The 22090-nt window shown below is 40.2% G+C and overlaps 1 protein-coding gene across 2 annotated transcripts; it reads right to left on the bottom strand.

Annotated features, from left to right (window-relative positions):
• Positions 1–5656: 5656 nt before the first annotated feature.
• gmeb1 (glucocorticoid modulatory element binding protein 1) lies at positions 5657–22014 on the bottom strand. 2 transcript variants are annotated; one of them, XM_026156579.2, is made up of 10 exons: positions 21875–22014; positions 18092–18291; positions 17900–17952; positions 16745–16860; positions 15900–16003; positions 12921–13069; positions 11578–11709; positions 11305–11442; positions 10888–11025; positions 5657–7952 (listed from the first exon to the last, which is right to left on the bottom strand). In XM_026156579.2, exons 2-10 carry the CDS (start codon positions 18229–18231, stop codon positions 7096–7098), a joined length of 1827 nt encoding a protein of 608 aa, XP_026012364.1. In that variant the 5' UTR covers positions 18232–18291; positions 21875–22014; the 3' UTR covers positions 5657–7095. The 2 variants fall into 2 exon arrangements, with proteins under 2 accessions (XP_026012364.1, XP_026012365.1); XM_026156580.2 differs by having other exon boundaries at positions 11578–11703.
• Between the last annotated feature and the right edge of the window lie 76 nt (positions 22015–22090).

Raw genomic sequence — 22090 nt, 5'->3', positions numbered from 1 at the left:
CAAAAAGTCTGTGTGCAGGGTGTGAGGGGTCTGTGATGATTTTCCCTGCCCGTTTCCTGGTTCTTGAGAGGTACAGATCCTGGATGGAGGGCAGGGGCGTGCCGATGATCCTTTCTGCTGCCCGTACAGTCTGCTGCAGTCTGCTCCTGTCCTGTTTAGTGGCTGCTCCATACCAGACTGTGATGGAGGAGCACAGGACAGACTCAATGACCGCAGTGTAGAACTGGATCAGCAGCTCCTGTGGAAGACTGTACTTCCCCAGTTGTCTCAGGAAGTACATCCTCTGCTGGGTCTTTTTGAGGATGGAGTTGATGTTGGTCTCCCACTTCAGGTTCTGGGAGATGGTTGTACCCAGGAACTTGAAGATCTTCACAGTCGACACAGGGCTGTCTGATATGGTGAGGGGGAGCAGAGTTGAGGGATGTCTCCTGAAGTCCACTGTCATCTCTACAGTTTTAAGAGTGTTCAGCTCCAGATTGTGCTGACTGCACCAGAGTACCAGCCGCTCAACTTCTTGCAGACTCATCACCATCTTGAATGAGGCCAATGACAGTGGTGTCATCTGCAAACTTCAGGAGTTTAACAGCCGAGTTCTTGGAGGTGCAATCGTTAGTGTAGGGGGAGAACAGTAGTGGCGAGAGGACACATCCATGAGGGGCACCAATACTGAGGGACCGAGTTTCAGAGGTGCTCTCCCCCAGTCTCACTTGTTGCTTTCTATCTGTCAGGTAGCTGGTGACATGCTGAGCTGGGAGAGTTTGGAGGAGAGAAGTTCAGGCACAATGGTGTTAAAAGCCAAACTAAAGTCCACAAACAGGACCCTGGCATACGTTCCCGGGCGGTCAAGGTGTTGCAGGATGTAATGCAGCCCCATGTTCACTGCATCATCCACTGACCTGTTTGCCCGGTAGGCAAACTGCAGAGGGTCCAGCTGGTGGCCTGTAATGTCTTTCAGATGGGCTAACACCAGTCGTTCGAAGGATTTCATGACCACAGACGTCAAGGCGACAGGTCTGTAGTCATTCAGTCCTTTGATGGTGGATTTCTTGGGAACAGGGATGATGGTGGAGCGTTTGAAGCAGGAGGGAACTTCACACAGCTCCAGGGATCTGTTGAAGATGCGAGTAAAGATGGGAGCCAGCTGTTCAGCACAGGTTTTGAGGCAGGAGGGTGAGACGCCGTCTGGTCCGGGGGCTTTTCCTGGGCTTCTGTTTCTGGAATAGTCGGCTCACATCCTCAGTGTGTATTCTGAGTTTCAGGGAGGAGGAAAAGGGGGTGAGAGGTGTGGTGGAGTCTAATGTTGATAATTGTTTCAAACGGACGTTAATAGATGTTTTGCTAAGCCTAATAACTTAAATAACAAGCTTGAAATGTACTCGTCCCATTTTCCCCTTTATTGTTTTTTCTCTGTAAATCTTCTAAGAAGAAATCTGAGGCTGCTGTTCTGAGAATGAGCAACCAAAGCTTTTTCTGAATAAATCAATAAAGATCCATTTATGGAAAGCTGTGATGAAGGCAGTTTTGTCTTTAATTATATTCAACAATATAACACATTTGACCACTTTTAAGTGATTTTTCTAACTTTAATACAGTAAAGTTAAGGTTATATACCTAATTTCTAGTAAGTGGCCCAGCCCCTCCTATATTTTTATGTAAGTTTGGACACCCCTGGTGTAAGCAATGCATTTACAAGACACTGCAGCAATCTGCATCAACCAAGACAATAGCAAGGAGATTTTGGGTACAGCATGCTTGATCAGGATTCGTTTTAGAATACAGAGCACTTCATCATCTAAAGCTTGGTTCAGATATGAATTTTTAACTCTTGAGATTCTTGTGACACTCGCCTCACCTTACCCCCAGAGCTGTACCTGGCTGTCCTGAAAGGCCGATCCTCATGAGGATTTTTTTAAAATATGTCACTCAGAAAACATAGAGCTAATGTGACATTAACAAATTGTATACTACAAGCAGCAAAAGTAGGGGTGAAGATGCTCTGTCAAGTCTTTTGGCAGCAGCAACAGCCATCACTTCGTCTGCATAATTGCCACTTGAGGCTGATAAGGGAGGTTTAAATCCTGCTTAGTTAAGCTTTAAAGTGCTGCTTAAGAAGGCCGAGGCTGCGAGCCACAATGCTCAATTTGTAGGCTTTAAATGAGAGCTGCAACTAATTATTTTTGTTAAATTCTCAGTTTGAAGATTAGTTTTCAATTAATCATGTAAATGTTTTTCTTTAAAACATTAGCAAACTGCAAAAATACCCACAGAAAGTTCACACAGCCCTAGGTGATGTCTTCTTATTTCTTTTTTGTCTAAATAAACAATAAAGTATGATAAATAAAATAGCATTCAATAAAATATCAATCACAACAACCCAACAGAGGATCTTGACACTGAGGGATGGTACAAGGCTCAGAATACCTCTGTAAATGCTGAAAATTGGTTTCATACATGAAATTGGTGCCTGAATGCAAAACAATATTTGCATCTGGATTATTTAGTCATATTTATTTTTGAAAACATCAAGAGAGTGCCTCCCATTTGTTCTTTTTCCAATGTGATGTGTTTTGTTTTAATCAAGATATAACATATCTAAATAAGGTAATGAATAAATATTTCTGGTTCAGATCTGGATTGACTCCAAATGTTTGTCACTTGTAAGCAATAGTTAAAGTGGTAATTACTAATTTGGGGGTTCTAAGATCCTGTCTAGCAATGCGGTGTTGGAAAATTACTAGTTTAGAAATAAGTCACAATATATTTTTACAAAATAATGAAAAATGATTGTCCGTTAGATATTTTGTTGAGATTTGCTGTTGCTGGCTCTGAGGTTGACTTCTCTTTGTGGGTTTACATTCTACTGTATGTTAACCTGCTGTAGCTAGCAAGCTAGTACAATGATAAATATAGCAAGTGAGACTAGAGACCATTATCACTGCAGCTTGTCCTACACCAGTACAGCAGACTCCATTGCTGTGAACTTTACTACAGTACTGCTAGCAACACAATTTAGCCTGCACTTGCTGTCCAGTAATCCCACATAACCTTGGAATAACAGAAATTTGCTTTTCAAAGATGACCAGATAACTACAACACTATGAAAAGATCCAGTGGAAAGAGAAATGGAAACACTTCCTGTAACCTTAAAATTTCTAGTTGGTCAAGTTTTGCTTGTGGAAAAAAAATAACTCTTGTTGGAAAAGAATCTGGTAGAGACGTTTAGATACAATTACAGCCTATTAAACTTGTTTCACCTTGTATTTACCTAAATAAATAGGTAAATACTTGATCTCAGTGGAGCCTTTGATACCATTGAACATAACATTGTGCTTAACAGTCTTATGGTTTTAGCTGGTATCGCTGGCTCTACGTTAGATTGGTTTTCTTACTTATCTGGTAGGATTTTATCTGTTAGAACAAGCAAGTTCGCCTCCAACCCTTTAACCTGTGGGGTTCCACAAGGTTCTGTCTTGGGTTCATTATTATTTTCTTTCTATATGCTTCCTTTATCTGGCATCATTCCTTCTTTGAATGCCATTTTTTATCATTTCTATGGTGAAGACATTCAGCTGTATATGTCTTTTAAGCCTCAGGCGGATAGGTTATCTGCCCTAGCCCACTATTTTCACCCAAGTTAGTAACTGGCTCTCTAGCAATACCTATTGTTACTTGGTGTAATATTTGATATTTCTCTGGGTCTCACTTGTGTGTCTTTTATTAAAGGAACATTTCTATATTGTGATATATGGTCTCCTCAACTGAACTGGAAAAATTACTCATACATTTGTGTCATTGCGTCTAGATTATTGCAGTGCTGTAGTTACTGTGTTGGACAAATCGTCTCTTTTACGCCTCTAAGCTATAGAAAATGCTGCAGCCAGACAATTAAAACATTCTAGCAAGTGAGCTCAAATCACTTCTATTTTCTACTTCTACTTGTTATAATTTTCCCCCGATATATTTTAGTTTTAGAATTCTTGTATTAACATACTAAATGGCCAGGCTTTAGCTTCTTACAAAACAGTACTACCACTTTGTTGACTCTGTGGACTCTCCTAAAAAATTATTTAAAACATTTTTTTAAACAGGCTTCCTGGTGAGAATCTTACAGATTTTTGGGGGGCTATTATGGCTTAAGTGTACTTTTCCAGTATAACTGATTCTCATTCTCGAGTGTCAGCTTCTTTTTAACATGTAAACACAGACTGCGCAACGTAGGCTCAAGGCAGTAATGACCTCTGATCTATTGATTCTTATCCTGGAACATGATTTTTCATCTCTCTGGTCTCATGCGTACTGATTTGTGTCCATGTAATTCAGATTTTCTTTTACAGGGCGAGAAAGCTGACATTTGGAGGTCTGAAGGACGGTTTAGTGGTGGGGTTATTCAATTTGCCACTTAACCCAGAGACCCAGGTTTGGATAACACATGTCACACTTCAGTTCAGTCACTTTTTCAATACTTTACGAATTAATGTATTTTTTTCAAGATCTCAATGTATCTTTCCCCTTTTCTGGTCAAAATATGTGCTGATGGTGTGAAATATATTGAATTACATCAGTTACATATTTGTTACAAATTCCTGTTCATGACTAAGAACACATATAAATAAATTTTTACAAAATTCCAAGTCCGATATGTTCTGGCAGATTTTTCCTCCCCTGGTGTTATAGATATAGCTTGAAGCCACCTTGCCTGTAGGGCACACTGACTACCAGATGTCAAGTTCAAGGATTTATTCTCAGCTAAAGCTGTTAAGGCCGAGGTGATACCGACAACATGTCAGCCGTGGTAACCTCTCTTTTAACAACCTTTTATCGCCTCCAGAGACGTTAAGACATTTCAGACATGCAACTGATGCCTGCGCTCAGCCTGATTTCTTTGTCTTGTGCAAAACATGCAACGCAGTCTGTTGAACACTTCATGATTATTCCTTTTCCACACCACACAGTGTTTATACTGTTTCAGTGTCTCAGCCTTTTAGCATTAACCGGGCCCCCCAGCTGCTCGACAATCAAACCACTGATGCCTTTTCTCTTTTTGTACTCCACATATAATAAGTTCGTCTAGGTCTTTCTCAGCCTCGTGGTTGTGTATTTGTCTGTCTTTGCGCTCAACCAAAATCCTCACGCCTTCCCCTTATGTAGCCTGTCGGAGAGCGTTAAGGGCTACAAGAGCAGCGAAACGTAATAACCAGTGAAGCCCTGTGCCCTGTCAGCACGACTCATCCTCCAGAAGGCCTGCACATCAGTCCATAGCAGCCCAGATTAAGTCATGCTCCACAATAAGTCTGACACATGGAGTTGGAGATTATAGCAGCAGACCATTTCCACCATCTACTAATGCAGATCGTCTAAAGCCCGTAGTGGAGTGATCAAACAGCGCACTCTGGTGGTGAAATAAAAAAAAAATACTACTTATCTTTTTTTGGTTTGTTTTAATCTGATATTAAAACACATTACAAAGTCAGTATGCAAATACTCTTATCTTTTTAAATTAAATTATTGGAAAAAGCACAAGTCATGAACAGGTTTTTGTTGATGTGAGCTTTAACCAAGAGCTCAAATGAACCCATATCTGCTCCTTAAACTTCAGTTTTGAAAGCTAATAAATAAAATACTACTTGACAAGTGTAAAATACAGGCAAGTCTGACATTGAGTATATTATGTTCTTTTATATCCTCAGTTGAACAATCAGTCCAGTAGCTCACACTATCCAAGATACGGAAAAAAAGCAACAGGTGTTCACAATAAATGAAGAGTGGAGAAGATTTATCAGGCAGCATGAAACTGATGAGAATACAGTATGTGGATAAATGATACCGCTCCAGTAAGGAGTTCAGTCTGTTTCCTCTGAAGTGTTGAGAGCGAGAGCAGGCATCACTGCCAACATCCTCCTATAGTCCCATGAGGATGTCACAGTGCAAAAACAAAAACAGTTTGCAAAACTACCACGCAAAACAGAGTGCAATTCCTCCTAGCCTCAGGTAACACCAACACTGTTACTGGTAACGAGTCTGATGAACAGAAGGGACTTGCAGACTGCCGCTGCCCAATCTGACTGATCATCAGCACCTTTTCTAAAGCCGTCCATGTTGACTTTACTGTTACAGTGCTTTCTCCTGACCTCAGGTTGTTCGCAGAGGCTTGAAGTAAAATTATAGTTCATAAAGACATGATCCCATTTGTATACTTTTGGCCATTATTTTCCTTATTATTAGACCCCCAGGGACCATCAGTCCATCAGCAGAAAATTGAATAAATATATTTATAATTCAGGTCATTTTCAAGTAAAACATCCAAGTATTCTCTTATCTTATCTGTCAGGATTTGAAATATTTAACTTTTCTTTTTACTGAGGAAAAACAATGTTTGATGGATATTTTACTGTGCCTGTCTGGTTAATCGGGAAAAAAGAGACATGAAGACATTGTGTGAAACAGTTTGATGTGAACTGGACTGATGGTGTGGAACAGCTCATAAACAAAACATGTGCACCGATTTAAGATCAAAGTATGTGCTGTCCCAAACTCTATGTAGACATTGTAATCAAAGTAAAAGCGGGGATTTCGCACAGCATTTGCTTCACTTCAACATCATCTAACACATGCAGGCGTCATGTTTTGCTGTGTGTGTTAAGCTTCTAAATACATTTATCTTTAACTTCATAATTATCACATCAAAAATTTGTGGATTTTAAAGCGTACAAGTTTCTTTGAAGTCACAGTCCCAGTGTTCCCAGATTTCAGTAGCAGTTACTTTGGTGAGTACAGGGTTAAAATAAAAAAAAAGAACAGAAATAATGGCCAAAACTATAAATTTTAGAGCCAAGTCATTATATGCTCGAACCTTCAACTGGAAAACAAACATAAGCATTTCATATATTGCAGATCCCTCTTTGCTTCAATAAAAATGAACAAGCTTAGCGGAGCATGTACAAAGACACAAAAAAGGAAAAATGGCTACCCTAAAGCTTGGTTTTAGTCCAAGGCAATTTGTGGATTTGGAAATCCTGTGTATTTACAGTTTGTCGAGTCCGTGATGGCTCAGTCCATGAGTTCATACCTGCTGTGCTGGATAAAGATGGTTGTGTCTTATTTGACCTTGTTTTCTTCCTGAGTGTTTTCTCCTATCACCACTATCTGTACGTGCGACAGGTGTCCGCTAGCATCCAGTTGCACCTCCTGAACCCTTTCAGTGTGTGCCTCCTGCAGCTGGTGCTGAGTCTCCTCCTCCGTCTCTGCCGACATGGTCATCTCCACCCCACTCTGGACCACCATGGTGGCCCCTTCTCTGCCTGACTCCCCGGTCAGCTGGAGCTCCATCACTCCCACTGCCTGCTCCACAGGAGTTGGATTGATCTCAATGACCGTGTGTTCCTGGCTGCCCTCCACTTCCCCCTGCATCACCTCCTGTTGCACTAGCATGGTGCCGTCTACCACTTGGCCTTCTATGGGCACCACCTCTGCACCGCTGGCCTGCTGGCTTAGCTGCACCAGCTCCATGGGGCTCATTACTGTGCCCAGTTGGCTGGAGTCCTGCAAAGCGGTGGTGCCAACCAGTGTCAAACCTGAGGACGGATGCAGGGTGATGGTTTCTGTCTTACCATCTCCAGCCACCATGTAGCGGGTGAAGACCTGCGAGCCGGCAGGGAGTAATGTGACTGTGTTGGAGGACTGGGACAGCGAGGCAATAGGTAGGCCTGCCACGGTGAATGGCTGCCCCACTGAGGACAGCGAGATGGGTGAAAGAACGGTGAACTGCTGAGGCTGCAGAGTGGCTTGCTGGTTTATAGGGGTGGTCAGGAGGGTGGTGGTGGAGGCAGGTCTCTGGAGTCGAGGCCGCTTGGTCGGGCGTTTAGTGGGAGTTTTGTTTTTGGCAGGCTGGGGGCAGGTGAGAAGAGCTCGTACTTGCTGCTGCTTCTTCTGTTCTTCCAGCTGCACCTCCAGGTCTGCAGAGACATGACAGGACTGACAGTGAGGGCTGAGTCAACCACAAGAATGCATTCATTTTCAGCCGGGCAGATTTTTACAAGATTACAACGTGCACGTTCTTATATTGATCTCTAATATCAATAATCGTCAGACAGGCTAGGCATGTATAATCCAGCAAATGTCAAATCTAATTTCACAACAAAAACCCTAACTCAATAAAAACGTCATTCTTCATTTTAAGTATTCAAAAACAGTTTTGAGTAACATGATAGATGTGAGTGAAATAAAAATATATTCACACGGAAATTTTGACTGTTATGAGTCAAAAGTCATGAACTATCTGTTAGGATTCTGAATTGATTTACGACGTTACGCACCAGAGCTGTTATTTGTTAACTTTGACTGGCAACAGAAAGTATTTAGTGTGAACTTTGTCACATTGGGTGACACAGTGGTGTAGTGGTTAACACTGTTGCCTCACAGCATGAAGGTACTGGGTTCTAATCCACCAGCTAGTCGCGGACTTTCTGTGTGGATGTTCCCTCCATGTCTGCTGGGACTTTGGCTTCCTCACACAGTCCAAAGAGAACATATGGAGTTGGGTTACCTGGTGATTCTAAAGTGACTAATATTAACCAGATATCCAAACCTCTTATGTGTTCTCTGGATCCTTTATACAAACTGTGTCTGCGTCTTTCTGCATTCACGTAATTATTTTTTTTCCTTATGTAGCCAGTTAACTCTCCATCAGTGTTCAGCATAAAAGCAAAGCTTCCATTTGCTTCCCTCTGGGTTCAAGGAGGGCCAACCGAGACCATCACTGTCTTGGTTCAGGCAAATGATAAATCTAATTTAATTTCTATACAGCGATGATCCTACCTTGTTTGTAAAAAAATAATAATAATAAAAAATACTAAAACAAATACCCCTAAATTCTCCGTAAACTTGGTCCATAATTGACAAATAAAAAATGACTTGGAGGGAGGTTGGACACAGAGGTAAATAAATAAAAAAATAAGAACCCAAAAATGATATCCAGTCATGGAGGAAGCAAGACTGTACACCATCTGGGAAAATGATCTTGACTGTTATTACCTCGGATGGGAGCAGTGGGAGTCATCACTCTTTTTCATTATCAATATAGTCAGACTCAAAGCACAGCTGCTGTCACTGACCTGTGTCACTGCTCATTTTATCAGAAAAATGTGTAAAGAGAACAGTTATAGTGTGACTGTGGCTGCATTTTATTTTTTAAAATGATATAGTGATAATAATGATGATCTGCAGCACACAACCTTTTAATTATTGCTGGGTAATGGTGTAGTGCAGCGGTCTCCAACCTTTTTTGGGCCACGGACCGGTTTATGCCCGACAATATTTTCACGGACCGGCCTTTAAGGTGTCGCGGATAAATACAACAAAATAAAACTAGTACTGGTACTGAAAAATAGAAGAGTTGTTCATAACACACGTGAAAAGACCCAGGAAAACCGAGTTAACGATAAAAAGGATAACAAAATAACGCTGAAAACCGATAAAAACCCTGAAAACTATACATTTCACACCTGAGCATCAACTCTCGCGGCCCGGCACCAAACGACTCACGGACCGGTACCGGTCCGAGGCCCGGGGGTTGGGGACCGCTGGTGTAGTGCATTTGGGAGCAAAAGCCTCACAATCAGGAACTGAAAGATTGCAAATTAGAACAACTGTCTGAAGAATTTTGCTTAATCAAAGAGTGGAACTCAAGATGGACTGAAACCAAATTTTGATTCTCTATTTTTGTCTTTTTCTTTTAAACCTCATGTCTCTCACCAATAACAAACAAAAGTAACTTGTTTTCCCACATATATGTAACAATAAAGCCATTGACTTTTGGCTTTTTGCCTTTTTGAGGAGTAGACAGGAAAAATGGGGAGCGTGCGCATGGGGAGACATGCAGCAAGGGGCTGCAGGTTGGACTCAAACCCAAGCTGCTAGATTTGATGCATGAAACATGCCTAAACAACTATTTACTATGATTGGCATTATCTTGACCTTCAATAGCACTGTCAGGAGCCTTGGAGTCATCTTTGATTGGGTTTTTCTTTAACTGACACATTAAACAGACATCTAGGATTACCTTCACTTATCTCTGCACTATGACAACATCCTGACTCAGAGGGATGCTAGTTCATGCATTTGTTACATAGAGGTTGGACTAGTATAACTACTGATTATCAGGGTGCTCTAAAAGGTCCCTGAAAAGGCTACAATTCATCCAGGACACCAGCACAAGTGTACCATATGACCACATGTCTTCCAACCAGAAATTACTTCAAGATCATTCTCATTGGCATGTGCAAAGTCCTAAAAGATTGTCCTTAAATATCCCGAAGACCTCACAGTACCAATTTATCCCAGTACAACACTTACACTTCCTAATTTCCAAAAGTAGAATGAAAGGCAGAGCCTTCAGCTGTTAAGCCCCTCCCTGTGGAACCAGCTGCCAGTTTGGATTCAGGAGACAAATTCAATCTTTCGATGGTTTTGAATTTAGCCTCAAACCTCAACTGTCACTTAACCATCACTTAGTTATGCTACTTTGGGCTCAGGCTGCTAGGGGATTTCCTAGGATCCGCTAAGCATGTCTTCTATAAGCTATTCAGGGTCACTCTCTGTGCTCTTTCTTTTTTTTTGCCTTCTTCCTCTCCTCAATCCCCATCAGCAGAAGGCTGCCCCTCCTTTCCTGTTAAAAGAGAAATCTTCCTTCCCACTCTTGCAAAAGTGCTTGCTAACTGAGACTCACATGATTACTGCAGTTTAATTCAATTTCCCTTTACTTTATTACGTAAAGCCATGATTGTTTTCAACAATTGGCTCTATAAAAATGATTTAAATAAAATTCGTATGAATTTAGCGGCTCTATGTGGCAGCTCCTGAAGTAGAGCCTTGTTTGTGTTCTGTACTCACTGGTGAGCATGCTGAGCACCTGCTCCTGACTGGGATCCGTCTGCTGCTTTCTCCTCTCCACAATCTTCTTGACCACATCGAGCAGATCGAAGACCTGGGCGAGGTTACTGAGCACGGCCACCTCTACCAGACAGGAATCTGGGATCAGTGCAGCAAGCAATCAAAAAAAATTACTTGGTCAGTCAGAAAGGAGGAACAGATTCAGCTGTTTGCACAGTAAATCAGTGTGGTATTACTCTAAAAGAAGCTTTTCTAAAAAGCTTTCTGCTGTTGGACAGTCATTTTCAGTTTCCAACAGCAGCTGAATTTGCTCTTTCTTTCCATGCATTTCTTATTCACATAGGTCAGAGTGTGTCCCACACAACGCCTCTGTTTTGGCGATGCAGTTTCCCAGTGCATGTTGGCGTCGTTCTGCACCTGTGTCCTGTAGGCTGGCCGGATCCATGCGCTGCTGCACGCTGTTTAACAGCTCCACAAGCTCCGTGTTGATGTTGGTCACCACTTCACCCAACAAACCCACATCTGCAATGCCCTTCCAAAAGTTCAGTGTGTCCTCTGCGGACAAACAGACAACACAGAGCAATCTTACTCACACACAGTGTTACATATATCCATGCTGTTGGAGATGATTTCCATCTCCGTGCTGTTATTATACTCTTAATCTGTGTTTGGATGTGTGCTCAGTGTTACCAGAGATCTCAGCTGATCCCTTTTTGTCTGCAGACTCCGATGAACTTGAGCTCCAGTCCAACTTCCCGCTCAGGACCTTTGCTCGGTCTTCTGCAGCTGCCCCACCATTACCCAGGATCACCTGACCTGTAACTTGTACAAGACAACAGACATGACTGAGGAGAAGAATTTTAAATGCAATTCTGGATTTAAGAGGGAGCCAAACTTCAGTGTCACATTCCCCCACCACACTTCTTTATCTTTAGTGATCTTTTTTTTGTTGTTGTTAATTTTACCTTATATCCTGCTGGGAAGCTTTCATCATGTCTCACAGTTAATTAGCAGTTTTCTGTATCATATCATTTCTCTGTGTGGGCTGAATAATTATCACCTAAAGCATTAAATGATATGCAGTGTATTAAACACCCAGCAGTAGTTTGCAGGAAATTATAAAAACTTAGAAGATCAAGCCAAACTAAATAAGCAATTTGTCTGCAGACAGACAGATTTTCTTTTTTTAATTATTCTTTCATTCAGCTGCGCTGTCACTGTAAAACATGTCAGTGTTGGATGAAAGCAGGTGAAAATATTGCTTTTCTTCACCACTAAGCTTGTTGAACAGGTGGTTTGATAATACTGCTGTTGGCTCTGTAGCCATGAAGGTAACAGCAATGAGCCCCGTTGCTATCAACTCTAGAAGGACGCTATCGTTTTCTCCAGCTGGGTTCAATGTCTCGATTTTGTGCTGTTTGTGTCAGACAGAGAGGAGAGGCTGCGCTGTAAATTACACCACTAATGACAATGTCATCTTCACTGTTGTTGTGTTATCAGATTTTTGTTTAGAAAAGCAGAAGCAGCTTTTGTTGACTCTTATAATAGTTTACATGAGCACAGGTGCACCTAAACACATTGTGCAGTTTGCACACATTTATTTTCAGTCTAGAGAAACGCTTGTATTGTGGAGAGCTCCACCACCAGCATCATCCTCCTGCTTTGTTTTCCATGACACTAAAAAACCTCCACATTCTTTCAGCAAGCTCATATGTTTCTTTTCTGTAAAAACGCAGACCGCATAAAGGACTTTTAAATAAGGGTTTAGAAGTAAACTTGTAACTGTGCCTAGTAGAAACAGTCAGTGGCCCTTATGTTAAACCTATCTTTTGACTGAAAAACACAACAAATATAACAAAATACTCAGTTATGGACTATAACATCACTGCTGTTTAAATGAGCAAATCTGGACTCACTGCACCTTCTAGTCAGTTCAATTCAAATGTATTTATACAGCATGAAATCACAACAACAGTTGCCTCAAGGCGCTTTATATTGTAAGGCACAATAATACACTATATTCAGATTTTTACCTTGAGAGGATGTAGGTGTGGTAAGTCCGGTGCCATCAGGAGGGAAGCGTGTGTTGTTTATTAAAAGGTCAAACTTGGTGCTGCGACATGTGTTAGTGCACAGAGTGCTGTGCTGGTAGAAGTCCAGCTGACCGGAATCCATCATTTTTCTGGAGAACAGAAATGAGGAAATATATAAAAAAGGGGAAAACATGTTTGTTTGACCAGAGATGCTATCATTGTTGTCAAAAACATTTGCATCTTTTAGAAGTGAAGATCCAGTGCAGTGCCTTTCTTTCAGTACACTTATTCTGTTTGGAACTAATAACCACAGGAGCAACTGTGTAAAGTGCAACAACTAAGTCGTGTCTGAGAGTTGCCCACACAGATATCCTGGAGAGAATATTAGAAGAGGTTTACATAAAATGTGCAACAGACTTAAGCAGTGCGTCTGCAATACATGCAATATCTGTATGCATTTAAATCAAGTTTTGCTTACAGCAGTCCTTTCCATACTGGCAGGGCAAAATCCACAGTTGGTGTTCTGTGCAAACCTGTATTCTAGAGTTACTGTGCAGCTGATAGAAGCTTTAGAAGGTGCATGTTTTAAAGCTGCTGCTTTTTAGTGTGACAGTCTCTCTGTCTTTGTGTATCTCTCAAAAGTATTTCCTGGTTGAACGACAACAGTTCAAAAAAAAAAAAAAAAAAAAGGGAGTTTTATGCCCACTGCTTTAAGACACTTCATAAAATGTGTCCCAACTATTTTGTCTCATGCCAAGAACATGAGACAAGAACATGAGACAAGAACATGAAAAATGTTGGTCTTGGTTTAAGTGTGTGCATATTCCTGCATTTATTTCCACTTTCTTATTTTAACATTGCTGCAGGGCTATTCCACATGTTAATTTAATGCTGTGTTTTAGTGCTGATTGTTGCCAGTTTTGCTGGACTGCATTATTTCACTGATCTACAGCCAAAACAGTTGTAAAACAACAAGCACTGCGAGAGCACAACCCTCTACCAAGGCAGCTCACTCTCTGTATTTACTTAATATAATGAAATCTTATTTTGGTATTATTTCGAATGTGTAGCTTTCATTTCATTGTTTAGTAAATTTATTTAAATGTTCAATAAAAAAACCCAAATAAAAAAAAAAGGTTTTGATCACAAGTTTATCCCCCCCCCCCCAAAAAAAAACAAACAAAACAAAACAATACTCAACAAGGAATATTATACACATGTTTTATATTTCAGTGGTTATCTAACCTGTTACTGTAATGTTATAATAAAATAATGTGTTTTATATCATATATTTATATTTCCTATATACATACATCTTGTCAGTACACACAGTGGCAGTAAGAATGAGTTTAAATAGCTCTATGTAGTGTAACTATCACTTTGACCTTCAGATTAACATTTTGCTCTTGAACCAGAGGCGAAAGGTCAAATGTAAAATCATATTTTAAATCCTTATAAATGACATATTTACTGTCATATACACTTCAGCGTCTGGCACGTGTTACTTTAGCCTAAGCTGTTGTTGTGATGAAGGTAGAAACATTTATCTGGATTGTTTCTGCTCTCCTCCGGTACATGAGGAAAAATATCTTCACTCCTAAATGTTTAAGACGTTCTTCAGAGTTAGCCTTCTCACATGCAGCAAATAATGTACAGCTTTAGCTTTGGACATCTGCCATTTCTGGAACCAAGGTTGAGACAAATAGTTCGTTTGGATCAGAAAACAACAGGTCCCCTGAAATGTGTACAGGGCTTAAAGTAAGGGTAATTTCTTTATGGATGTCTATTTTGGGATTATTTTTAGTAAACAATTTATTATTAACTATATTATAGAAGCTATATTACTTCTCAAACACTTCAAACCTAGAAAAAAAAAAAGAATCTGTTGGCTCACAGCTTTCTTGCTTTTGAGACTTAGGATCACCCAGTGCTACTACCTTCTGGCTCTGACTGCCTGCAGTGCGTCCACATGACAGGAGATGCTGTGCCATTGCCAGTAACCATATAAGAGTCACTGGTCAGAAGGAGACACTGTTGCATCTATGTAAAGCTGCAGTTTTTTTTTTTTTGGATAGTCAAAATCCTCTGCTTCTCCTGTGCTTTTAATTAGAGGCGCATATACAGATGTTCTACCCAGTAAAGAGAATCTTAACCCTGCACATTGTTGGTGACAGACTAGTAACCTTTAGACTGCAAGAGAGATTGAAAATAGCTGTGACACAATTCATCAATTTGAAATAGAAAACTCAATGTGAAAAAACCCCACTTTGCTCATTCTTTCACTGCTAGAAACCAACAACTAATTTTATCCAAGTCCAGACACAAATGTCAAAGGCATGAAAATGATTCAATATCTGTCAAACTGAGTTGATCACTACACAAGATGTAAAGCATAGATGAAATATTGTTGTCAAATGATGTCAAATAAATCCAAGAAACTGAAAAGTGTGTATAATAACGCAAACTGTATTATTTGCAGTGCAGTCTTCCAAAAGCCATGTGATCACTGAAGCAATATACGGCTAAGTCACAGCACACACAGAGGGTTTTTTACATTAATAAAATAAGTCTACTTTACTCATCCAAACGGTAGTGTATCCCTGAAACTAAATAATTATCCATGAATTTATCTGCAAGACACAATGATCACAGTCAGGTTTTCCACTACAGGCAACATACATTTCATTGTAATACTGATTAGCGCAGCTTAAACGTGATATAGAAAAATCTATTTCGACCAGTCAAAGAGACAGGAAGGCCCGTGGTTTATCGTTATCATCTCACTCACACTCAGAAGTGAGGCAACAGTGGCTTGTTAGTTTCCTGTCACAGAGCCACAGAAGAACATTTGAATATTTATTCTAGATGGATGAGTCACATCTCAGCTCATTACCATGTGGTGCAGCGCAACCAACCAGCACTTGCTCATCTAAGGGCCATAGAATGTCAGTGTTCTGTCTCAAAAATAAATCCCCTCACCTCAGCATGACTCCCCCCATCCTGATGGCTCTCTTCCAGTCTTTCAGAGTAGCTTTTCCAGAAATGTGCACAAACTGCTTGGGACTGATCAACTGGTCTTCATACTAGTGGAGAGATTGCCAGTTTAGTAAATATGTTCAATAAGTGCAATGATGAAACAACAGAAATAACTAAAAGCAACACATTACAGTATCATATGTCTTGTCTTTGGCCTTTAATATGAAAATGTAATAGATATGCTGTGGTTCTAGAATCATGGTAGACTTCTAACCATGAGCAATTGTAGCAGCTAGAATAGCGAAATATTTTTTTACTGTGTTATATCAGGAGAAAAAAATATAAAATATGCATAAGTTTTCTCAACTTTAAATAATAATTTTCATGTGATGTACTGAATTCTGTTTTTTCAGTGCTACACTTCCTATTTAATGGAAGTGTATGCTCGATGCTCACAAGACAACAAAGAATTTCATGTGGATCAGAAGATTGAATGGACTTAGTAGTTCATTACAAATACAGTCTGACCTATGTAATTCAACTCATAACACTGCGATCAAAAAATGAGCATTGTTGTGAAAGCATGAACGAGAACATTTATCTCATAACTGCTCGGTCGTTTCATCCATGTCTGCTTGGAGCAGGGTTATTTGAAACCTGCTACTTGCAGTGAGAAGAAATGAACTGGATGACTCTGTAGATATAGTGGGACACTTGTCAGTGCTACATGTTTATTTCCTGCTCAGAGTCTATTGAATGACCTAGTTGTCACGTTGCTATATTTGGCAATGTTTTAATGACTTGTCATTTTACTCCATGTGAGCCAAAAGAAAAAAAGGGATACTAACCTTCACACATTTCACATTGATTCCTGGGCACACAAACTTTTTCACTAGCAACACAGCTTTACAGTCACCACACGTTATAGGGCAGCCAATTTCAACGTCGTCTCCCTCAGTTTGCTCTACAGGGAATAAATGTATGCAACATTTACCAACAAGCTTTATGTAATGCAATCTGCAAAACTCATGGATCGTTACATCCCTCAAGTTGTCTGAATCATTGTGACAACTAGAGCTGGGACATATCATACCGTTCACGGTAACACCGGTATAATGTTGGGCAACGATAAGAAAATGAAATATCGCAATAGAATATGGGTAAAACGCGCATGTGCAGTGATTTTGTTTTCATACGCACATGGAGGAAAAAGCAGAATGAGGAGGGCGAAAGCGGATCGTTGAAGGAAATGAACCAGAATTTGTTTGTAAAAATGCTGCAACTTCAGTGGTGTGGAACAGGTTTAGCTTTCGTCCGTCAGATACACAACAAAGCACTATTTTTGGTACAGCATGCTAGCGGGCCATCATTATTACCGTGTTTGTTGGAAAATACGGTACACTTGAAATCAATCCTTTGATTTTTCTGAAAATCGACAGTTCCCCTTATAATCCCGTGTGCCTTATGTATGAATTCTGGTTGTTTACCGACCTTGAAACGATTTTATGTCGTACACGGCGCTCGAAAATCTGTCAAATGTTTTAGTACGACTTTGCTAAGCTACGAACCCGCACCGCTTGATGGATTGTCGGAGCATTACAGCTATTGTAGGCAGGCGCCTCGCGGAGGGATACGTACTGTGCTTCAACATAATATTACCGTATTGTGTGTGTATAACCTCTTTTTAAGTGTTGTGGATATTATACATGGTTATGCTGAGGATATGTCGGCCAATTTCCACTGGAAATGTCTTTTGGTTAAACTGTCAGCAAGGAATTTGCACTGTTACGTCTTTATATAACTTTAATGCACATAAAAAACAGCTGCTTGTTTAAGTGAAAATACAGTGATGTTTTTTTTTGCACTAATAAAGTTGTGGAGTTGTAAAGTATTTTGTCTAGTGTCAATTATATCGTCAGTTATATCGTTATCGCAAATTTTCAAATGTATATTGTGATAAATATTTTTGGTCACATCTCCCTGCTCTAGTGACAACCACTTACCTGAATGAGATTCAACAGCCATGACAGCCGCATCTGTTTCAGCAGACTCGTCTCTGAAAGGATAGATAGTTGGGACATTTTCTCCTGGTACAGCAGAGTAAGCATGGGAAATGACTGACCATCTGGAATCTCTGTAGCTCTGATTGTGGTGTTATACAACTTTGAAGTGAATTGTAGTTTCTCAGTACATACCCAGTGGTGATTGGCTGGAGCTGGAGGATGACCTGAGTCTTATTAGGGTCATCGGGGTCACCTTCACCACTGTCGTCCTTTACCATCACCACTTCCCCCATAGGTACAGTGACCTCATCAGTGGTCGCCATCACACTCATTGAAGTAGACTAGAGGGAGGGGGCCACTTCTGTGCAACAGCTACCTAGGGGTTTGTTCATCTGAAAAGCCATAAATATATTAAAAAGAAAGGCAGATGATGGTTATAAAAGGCTGTACATTTTTCTGATTGTTTGCATTTCAGTTCAAACTGAAATTAAGAAAAAAATGCTTCACCTACAAATAGCTGAATATCTGAGCCCTTAACTCATCTTTAAAAGCCCACCATAGGTATTATTAGTTAACTTCTGCTAGCTAACATTGGGTGAGCTAACTGACTTGTATAACATTATAAGAAAGAGACATGACACTCCAAAAATACTAAGATGCAATTTATAGCAGAATTCCAAAAAAAGCTCAAAGAGGGTGGGAGCAAAATAACCTCAAGGGGATAAAATATTTTAAAGCTTTTTTTGAGCTAAAGTCAGAAAACTTTGATAACCCATCTTGAAGTATCTCTAGGCATCCCAAGATGACTGATGAGTTAGCGAACTTTGTCCTCAAAGGACAAAGAAAAAGCCTGAATATTTAGTGAGCCTCTGCACTGATTACATTCAATTCATTGAGGCGTTCCAGCTGAGATAAGAATGTAAGTGCACACGTGCCTACAAATAAAGACTAGTTATGTGACATTTATTGGCATCAGCTGGATTTACTCAGATTTAGTCAGCTGTATTGGCTAAAACAGCAGAAGTTGTACCTGAAGATTTGGACTACCTTTATTTATTTTGACAGGAACTGTGGGGCCTTCATTGTTCTTTCCATAAAACTTTACCACTGTGCTTGGAGAACAGGAAACGCCTGATGAAGTTTGACCCAACTAAAAAGATTTTCTTAGTTACTACAATCGACTTCTTTACTGTGGCTGACTACTGTGTAAGGCCAGATCCTAATAAGCTTTTGTCAGTCATCACTTTCAGCTGTGTTTTTGTATTGTAGTGGCTTAGATAAAAGAAATCCTGGTAAGTTTCAAATATTTATTAGAGATGGACTGATCCGATATTACGTATCGGTCCGATACTGACCTAAATTACTGGATCGGATATCGGAGAGAAATAAAAAATGTAATCCGATCCACTCAAAAGCACCTCACAAAACCTGCGACATAGCGTAACCCAGCTCATAACCTTAGCACGTCGGAGGAGTATGCGTTGTGATAGAGCGGCTATGGCATGCGAGACCTGTCGGTGGTCTGGCTGAGGATTTGGAGCCTCGCTACCAAACCGGAATTTAATCTCCGAGAAAGTTATCCCAGATGAGTAAAGCATGTGTGTAAGTTCATCTCTGAATGTTTGTGAAGCATTCCCAGCGAATGCTGGGAGCGACTGCCTCTCATTCTCTCCCTCTCCTGCTGCTACTTCAATCATGAAACTGATCAATGATCAGCTGATCGGCTTTTCTGTCGCGAGTCCGTCTCTCTTGTTAGTGTATCGCCCACTTTGCGCCACAAAGACAAGCTGTTGTTAGAATTTATTTAATATTACTTTCTACACCAGGATCCTTTTCTACGTAGCTGACGGCTGGTAACTGTGCAGGGGCGGGTCTAGCAAAGTTTTGCCAGGGGGGCCAGGTAGGGCATTAACAGGGAAAAGGAGGGCACAAAGACATACTTTTCTTTCTTATTGTCATGTCTAGCTTTTAATAAATAATTATCTGAATCTTACAACCAAAGTTTTCATCTGATGTAAAATGTATAGAAATCCATTATTAACTATAAAGTCAAATTTATAACCTACTAAGCTATAGTACTTTTTCCTTTGGGAAGGTACCATCTGTGCAGTCTGCAATTCTGCTGAAGGAGGATGTTGAATCTATTTAATTATTATAGAAAAATTATTGATTTCTGTGCGTTTTCTTTTACATGTGCATTAAATTAGAGTTGATTATATCAATTAAGCATTATAGGGCAGAGGGTGGGGGGTGGTTCCCTATTTTTTTTTTTCCTTTTTTGTTCGGAGTTGGCAACCTTATTAGTTAGGTTGCTTAATATTTCCACTAAGTACTCTTTAAAATACCAGAATAGGGAGGATGGTGTGGGTTTAAGTTTATTAGATTGATCAGTATTGCTGATCTATGACATATTTGGGGTACAGTGTATTTTTTGCATACAGGTATAACAGAATAGCTTTAGTTTTGTTTTGTTTTTTTAAACTTGAGTATGAACTTATACAAAATGCAACAAGATATTTAAAAAAAACATTTTATTGATTATAAAATATGCTATATCGGATTTATATCGGGATCGCAGATATCCAAATTTAGGGTATAGTATCGGACATAAAAAAAAAAGTGGTATCGTGCCATCTCTAATATTTCTGCAGCTATATACAAGCTGATTAAAAAATAAACAACAAAAACAACCTAACACTATTTGTTTCACCCTGTATATATTATCCAGACAATTGTAGCCTGCTTCAAAATCTGACAATTGTGCCCCAAGGAATACTCATAAGATGAGTAATGTGAAATTTTCAAATCCTGTTGTTATTATTATTATTAATAACTCTTTGTTTAAATGTAAATATTTGATGCAATTTAAAAACTAAATTACACAAAACTACTCGTGTCCTTTTACTTCATTGTTAGTGACTTCTTAGAGACCACTTCTTGAAGGAGAGCTCCTGGCTTCATGGCCCACTCTTTGCGAAACTCTGCTATTGACATTAGTTGAACTCATGTTACTTTAAATTGGATTGGAAAAATATCTGCCAAGATTAAAATATAAATCTTATTTCAATGTTGAGGTGCTGTTTCCAAGTAAGGTGAGCTTAGCTAATTCAAACCAAAGAATGCCGCGTTTTGTAAATGGCCTGACTGGTCCACTTGTTTGAGACTAATATTAACTGGATTAATATAAGTCATTTTTACGTAACGGTTTGCTAGTGTGCACGTAAGGGTTACACGCGAGATTATATAGGCTAGTAAATTTTCAGAAGCTGTGTTTTGCCGAAATGTGAAACCACGATAGCCAGAAAAGCAAGCTTTTATTTTTTTTAAACGGATACATTTTCTTAGTAGAATACAGCAAGAGTGGGTTTTTCCCACGCGCATTAGGCATTAGAAACCGCAGTTTTACGTGTTTTGGGGGCTACTAACCAACAAGTAGCTACAAAACCATCCGCAGCTCAATTAAAACTACACCTTTACGTTTTGCTGCAGATAAATTACTTTTACTAAGTTGGCTTGGTTATCGCTACCGCTGTAGCCAGCTGACTACTTTTCGCTGTCGGAGCTCCTCAGACCAGGCTCGACGGTAGCCATTACTGCTAACACAAGGGCGTAACTTGATGTGTGGGAATCCAAACAATAGCGTGAACTCCACTGCCCGAGACGGGTAAAGCTTTGCATTTACAGTGTGACGGCTACGTGCCGCTTGTCTATGAACCGTACGTCCCTTCGTAACTCTGCATTTTAACTCTCCGCTCCCCCTCAAAATGACGTCTCCCTGTGCGGCGGCACGTACAGCAAACAACGGCACGGCGACGGCGTTGCCCCTCCATTCAGTTCGAGCCTGGCTGACTGAACCCCCTCCGCAATGTACCCAAACCACCCCGCTAAAACTACAGCTTGTGTGGCGAGAGCGGTCGCTATTTTACAGTTGTGTATATTTAAAAACACACAGTAAAAAAAATAGCTCGTTCTTACCGTTTTAAGAAGCCAAACGCATCCCTAGATAGAGGAGAGCTGCGGAGCATGCGCACTCAGTAGCTATAGTTCGACTTCCTGCTGAACAGCGCTCGCCCTGTTTTCACTCTCGTGTAAACCCTGTGTAAACCGCAGGTTTTTAACCACCACTGTGACTCCTTATTAGCGAACCTATATATGCAGGCGAGAATAAGTGGGTATTACCTTGATATATGT

The sequence above is a fragment of the Astatotilapia calliptera genome, chromosome 22, assembly GCF_964374335.1.
Source record: "Astatotilapia calliptera chromosome 22, fAstCal68.1, whole genome shotgun sequence".
Lineage (NCBI taxonomy): Eukaryota > Metazoa > Chordata > Actinopteri > Cichliformes > Cichlidae > Astatotilapia > Astatotilapia calliptera.
This window is presented reverse-complemented; position numbering and strand designations above follow the sequence as displayed.

What these genes read in the sequence shown, in the direction of transcription:
- gmeb1 (XM_026156579.2), bottom strand. Translation starts at nt 18,231, where the DNA reads ATGAGTGTGATGGCGACCACTGATGAGGTCACTGTACCTATGGGGGAA. An exon ending in CTCCAGCCAATCACCACTGG is followed by an intron (nt 17,953 to 18,091) that starts GTATGTACTGAG and finishes CTATCCTTTCAG; the next exon opens with AGACGAGTCTGCTGAAACAG. An exon ending in CACACCTACATCCTCTCAAG is followed by an intron (nt 11,710 to 12,920) that starts GTAAAAATCTGA and finishes GTCTTGTACAAG; the next exon opens with TTACAGGTCAGGTGATCCTG.